We start from the raw sequence: 5,335 nt of genomic DNA on the forward strand, positions 1-5,335 counted from the left end.
ATGAGTTTCTGCACACGAGGGGGCGCTGCAGGCCAGAAAGGGCAGCAAGTCAGAGTCCGGGCTGCAGGGAATTAAAAGCATTGCCACCTTTTCATACACGAACTATCCAAGAGATGGCAACAGAGGATCGGGCTTCTCTTCTCACCCGAGGCATCCGGGAGGAGCGTAATTAGGCCGAATCAATTTGACATGGCAGCAAGCAAAACGTGAAGTCTCTCGGCTCGTTCGAATAAGGCAAGGCAGACCTTTCCCTCTTGCAGTTTGGATGTTTATTTTAAAGCAACTTCTTTTGTAAAATATAAATACAAATTATGGGATATTTTAATTACAAAGTTAAAACAAAAAATGAAACACACCAAAACTGACTTTACTGCAGCGGCCTCCCTGTACAAGCTTCTGTGCTACAGGGTGAATTATCAGCACCCCTAAAACGTTGGTATTATACAAACAATTGTGTAATTTTGCATGTGAAATTACAGACTAAACAGGAAGCAGAATTTGAAAATTAAAAGATACGATAGAATAGCCCCTGAGGCTCAAGCGAGCGCTAAAGTCGGAGGAGAGAAAGAAGAAAGAAAAAAAAAAGCAGGACATCGTGTGCTTCCTCTGAACACAATACCACATTCAATAGTACTGCCTCAGTACTATCCTGTACAGCTACACACAGGCACAACGTGCTGCATGCTCACACACTCAATTTAATTGCTGACAACACAACAATCCGTTGCCATACACAATCTTTCAGAGAAGTTGTGAGCTGCACCTGAAAGAAACAAAATCTCTTGTTGTATATATATACACACATATATATATATATTTATTTGTACATATATTAATCTATAAAAATATGACCGTTGTTATGTCTATTGAGCCACAAACGTATCGATCCTCATTTAACAAAGGGTAACATTTGAGCAGCCAATTCAGCCAGCAGGTCAGTCTGTCTGTACAGGGCGCCGGCGCTGGCCCAGAGTAGGGCCTCAGCGAGGGGACAGGCTAAGGCATATCATCATCTGGTTGGCTCGAACGCAAACAGCAGTCGGCATGGATCAAGGATCTGTGTTCAGTGGCTTCGGGGGTCAGGATGAGCCCAACTTGCCAATAACTTGGATTTTGTCCTTCAGATTTTCCGCCGGGCGGTCCCAGTGGTCGTCCAAACACTCCAGCGTGGAGCCCAGGAGAGCGGCCAGCTCAGCGCTGTCCTCCACGAGGTCCAACAGGTCCTTGCTGTCTGGGTGGAAGCCCTCCAGCTCCTCGGGGCAGGAGAAGAGCTGCGATAAAGACGCCTGCCGGTAAAACTCTGCCTCAGCCACCGTCACCACCTCCATATGGGGGAACGTCTGTCGGAAGCCACGGGCGGACATCCGCAGCCGTCGAAGCACGTCCGACAGCAGCAGCCAGTTTCTCGGCCTAAAATCGATTACAAATTAGTTTTCCAGGAATGAGCGTTTGGAACGAGGCACAAACTAATTGAAGTAGAATCGGTGCATCGGCTGCGATCAAAGCTCACCCTTGGGAGAGGGACACCTGGATGTTGTAGCAAGGCAGCAGAGGACGGTCAGAGAACTCAAACTCAAACACCTCCTTTTTATCTTCCTGATCCTCATCCTCAGGGCCCGGGGGGTCAGCCAGGAGGTCGTAGATGCCTCCCTCTTCACTCGATTCTGACATACAGAAAATACATATATATATATATATATATATATACACAGGTGAGGAATTACAAACATACAATACTAAACAGCGGAGACGATTGAAGACTCGGTACTCACCACACACAGCGCTGCCATAGAATTCCCAATAAAGCCCTGGGTCATCATCCGGGCGGCCCTGAAGGTCAGCGAAATAATCTACGGAGAGACGAGGAGCAAAGCCTGTTATTCAAGAGCCGGCGCCCTGAGGACAAGCAACGAGGCAAATACAATTGCCCTTTAAGACTACAGCAGAAAAATGGCTAAAGAGCACGGCAAAATAAAAGAGGAGGAGGAGAAGGAGGGGTTAGTGTCAAGAGAGAAAAGAGAAACAAACAGAGCAAATGTTTAGGGGGAGGGAGGGGGGGGGGGGGGGGCGGTCAGGGGCCAGCGGCTGTACCACGGGGGAGGAGAGCGACCGTCTCCGCTGGGTTAGGGCTGGCTCAGTTCAGAGCAGGGCAACAGAAGGCTGCCAGGAATCAAACAAGAACCACACACAGTCACAGAGCGCGTGCACACACACACACAGAGCGCACACACACACACACACACGCACGCACACAAAGCGGCGCACACACAGAGAGAGAGATGGGAACAAACAAGCAGAGAGCGCGCGATAAGCACACACGGCGAGAGCAAGGTGTGTAGTCAGCACACGTACACACACACACGCACACACGCACACACGCACACACACACAATGAGCGCTGGGCTTCGTGCCAGCGCTGAGGTGTGGGGCGTCTGGCGTGCGTTTGGAGGGATTAACGGCCTCCAGATGAGTGGGACCAGGTGGAGGGAGGGCAGCAATCACTCGCTCTCGCACATTTTCCCTGGTGCTTGATCTCCCTCCCTCTCCGCTGTCAGTCTCGCGATCATTGATCTATCCGGCCATGCTCTTTTCAGAATTCAACGCCATCTCTTCCTCGCCGTGCACACGGAAACTAAACCTTTTCCGCCCCTCTGTGAGGCGTGACTTTGAACCGGTTCGTTTCTCTCCCCCCCCCGCTCTAAAAACCCTCTCTCCCGTCTCGGAACACTGTTCTTGCGGCGCGTCTCAGATTAGCGCTCTAAACTAATGAGGCATTCACGTGGCTTTAAAGGGCTTCCTACGGAGGAAGTGTGTGCGTGTGCGAGGCTTTCATTTCCTCCTCCTATACACAAACTCGTGTTATCACAGCGCAACTGCAAACAGTCGTACGAGCCCTAACAGGATACATGCCCCAAAGACTAGCGTGACAGCCTGGTTAAAAAAGACGCGCTCAGGCACTCGCATGAAAGCTGACAAAAGCGTCTCCAGCCAGAGCGAAGCAGATTTCCGCACGTACGCTGAGCAAACAGACTTGGCGTTGCTAAGTAACCAGATCGAGGAGCTCAGAGGCAGCAGCAGCACGCACCCTGGCGGGCTGACACTCCCTCTCTCTAACAGGTGGTTGGGGGCGGGGTGGGGGGTGTACCGGAGGGAAAATGGGATGACGGAGAGAGATCCGGCTTGGAGGGGCGAGTGGGTGGGAGGTGCAGGGCGAGGATTTACAGAGAGCGGCTCACATCAACAGGTTGCACAGAGGTCAGAGCGTTGAAAGAACAGCAAACAGTGAAGGAGCCAAGCCCGGGGGGGGGGCGGGGGGGGGGGGGGCATTTGGGAACTGGGTTGCCGCCCAATCCTTTCAACAATTTACCCTTGCCCCACCTCAATGTACTGGCTGATTATACGGCGCTTTATCTCCAAGGATATCAGTTCACTCGTTTTGCATTTCTGGTGAAAGGATCATTAATATTCAGATCCTGGTCGCCCTGATGAAAAACGATCACCCGTTCAAACGCTCGTCTCCAGAGGAGCGCGTGGGGAGGAGGTGAAAGGTCAGCTGTACCTGAGAGGAAGCGCTCCATGCCGTCGCTGTGGGTCATCTTGAGGAGGCCACGTCCAGAGTACGTGGCCAGGGTGGGGTCAGCGCCGTAAGACAGGAGGACTCGCACCACGTCCAGGTGATCGTTCTCCACAGCGTCATGAATCGGTCTGGAGACACAACACCATTTCGTTTTCGCATTGAGAACTCTGGTACGGGTTTGTGGTACTCGATCCTCATGTTAACAATTCTCCCCCATGCAATCGGTGATCTTAAATTCTTCACTAATGACAATCTGTCACAAAAAATAAATAAAAAAAAAATGCTTTGATTCACCCTCAAGACTTTCCATAAACTTTAACCCCAGAAGTCACAACTGTGCCTGTAAGCAGACGGTTCAGTGAACACATGCACACGTACGATCGGACATGTTTGTCTCACCTCGTGCCGTCCTGCGCGCTGCAGTTGATGTCGGCGCCGTAATCCAGCAGGTGTTGGACGATGCTGAGCCAGCCTCGGGCGCACGCCTCGTGGAGCGCACAGTAGCCGGCGTAGTCCATGTGGTTCACCTCACACACTCGGTTCTCCAGGCAGTACAGCACCACCTCCTGCAGAGAGCCGGCGCAGACGGAGAGCGGGGCTTTAGCGCCGCCGTGTGTGTGCGTGCGCGCGTGCGCGTGCATGTGTAATGAGCTTGAGCAATGCAAGAGCAGACACACGAGTCAAATCGATGGAGACACACACAACCCGAGCAGCCCCCCCTCCTCCCCTTTACACTTCCTGTGGGAGAGGAATTACAAAAAGCAGGAACTGAGTTGGTTCCTGTGCCGGACAAACACACGCACACGCGCACGCACACGCACACACACACACACACACACACACACAAATGCTCCACAATACCAGCGCCGGCGCCAGAAGATATTAAGGGGACTAAGTGTGACTCAACCGTATTTAGCCCGCCAGATCCTGCTCGCGCACGCACAAGTATGTGTTACTGTTCGCCTGTGTGCCATGGCTGGACTGGGGGGGGGGGGGGGGCATTGCCACGGCAGCCAGTCATGATGGTGGGGTTCTAAAGGCAGAATAATGGAAGCGGAACAAAGAGATTTGATAGAGGCGTTTAAGAGCTGGAAGCGTTTCCTCTGGTCGAGGGCTGCGACAGTTTGGCACCGAGCGTCGACTCGACTGCAGACTGGTTTTTATTGGACTGGAGCCGAGGCGGCTGCTAATGAACAGAAAGGGGGCGGGGAGATAAGGAGCAGCCCGGCAATGCGTGCTAATCTGGGCCTGTTTGAATAAGACGCGCGTTTCAACACGTTATGCGTGCGTGGGACGCTGCGGATGCTTCACGTAGTCAACGCACGACGCACACACGCACACACGCAGACACGCACACACGCAGACACGCAGACACGCACTTGCCGCGTCCTGCCAACAGTCCTGTGCCGAGGGGAGGAAAGTTGCTCATCTGAACCTGGAGAACGATTCCAAACTTCCATTTCTATGCTAATGCTGGCCTGCCGTCTCATCCAAGTGTTTATCTCTCTCCTCCACTCGCTCTCTTTCAGCACGGGGTGGATGGAAGGAGGACGAGGAAGGGAAAGGCAGGCAACGGAGGAAAAAAAACAGGCCGATGGAGGTAGGAGAGAGGTGGGGGGGGGGGGGGCGGGGGCGACAGGCAACACCCTAACAGATGACAGATTAATGAATCTGTGGATGAAATCTGCCGCTGCCGTCCTCTGGGCTGCAGCTGATAATAACAAGAGATGAATGGTAGCGGCAGAGCGCAGAGGGGGG

At 52.8% G+C, this 5,335-nt stretch overlaps 1 protein-coding gene across 1 annotated transcript; it reads right to left on the reverse strand.

The window, feature by feature from the left end:
- Window positions 1-1,017: 1,017 nt before the first annotated feature.
- On the reverse strand, window positions 1,018-4,218 carry LOC137915790 (BCL-6 corepressor-like). The gene is made up of 5 exons (XM_068758909.1): window positions 3,977-4,218; window positions 3,560-3,705; window positions 1,773-1,850; window positions 1,511-1,664; window positions 1,018-1,410 (listed from the first exon to the last, which is right to left on the reverse strand). Exons 1-5 carry the CDS (start codon window positions 4,216-4,218, stop codon window positions 1,080-1,082), a joined length of 951 nt encoding a protein of 316 aa, XP_068615010.1. The 3' UTR covers window positions 1,018-1,079.
- Between the last annotated feature and the right edge of the window lie 1,117 nt (window positions 4,219-5,335).

The sequence above is a fragment of the Brachionichthys hirsutus genome, unplaced genomic scaffold (assembly GCF_040956055.1).
Source record: "Brachionichthys hirsutus isolate HB-005 unplaced genomic scaffold, CSIRO-AGI_Bhir_v1 contig_1098, whole genome shotgun sequence".
Taxonomy (NCBI): Eukaryota; Metazoa; Chordata; class Actinopteri; order Lophiiformes; family Brachionichthyidae; genus Brachionichthys; species Brachionichthys hirsutus.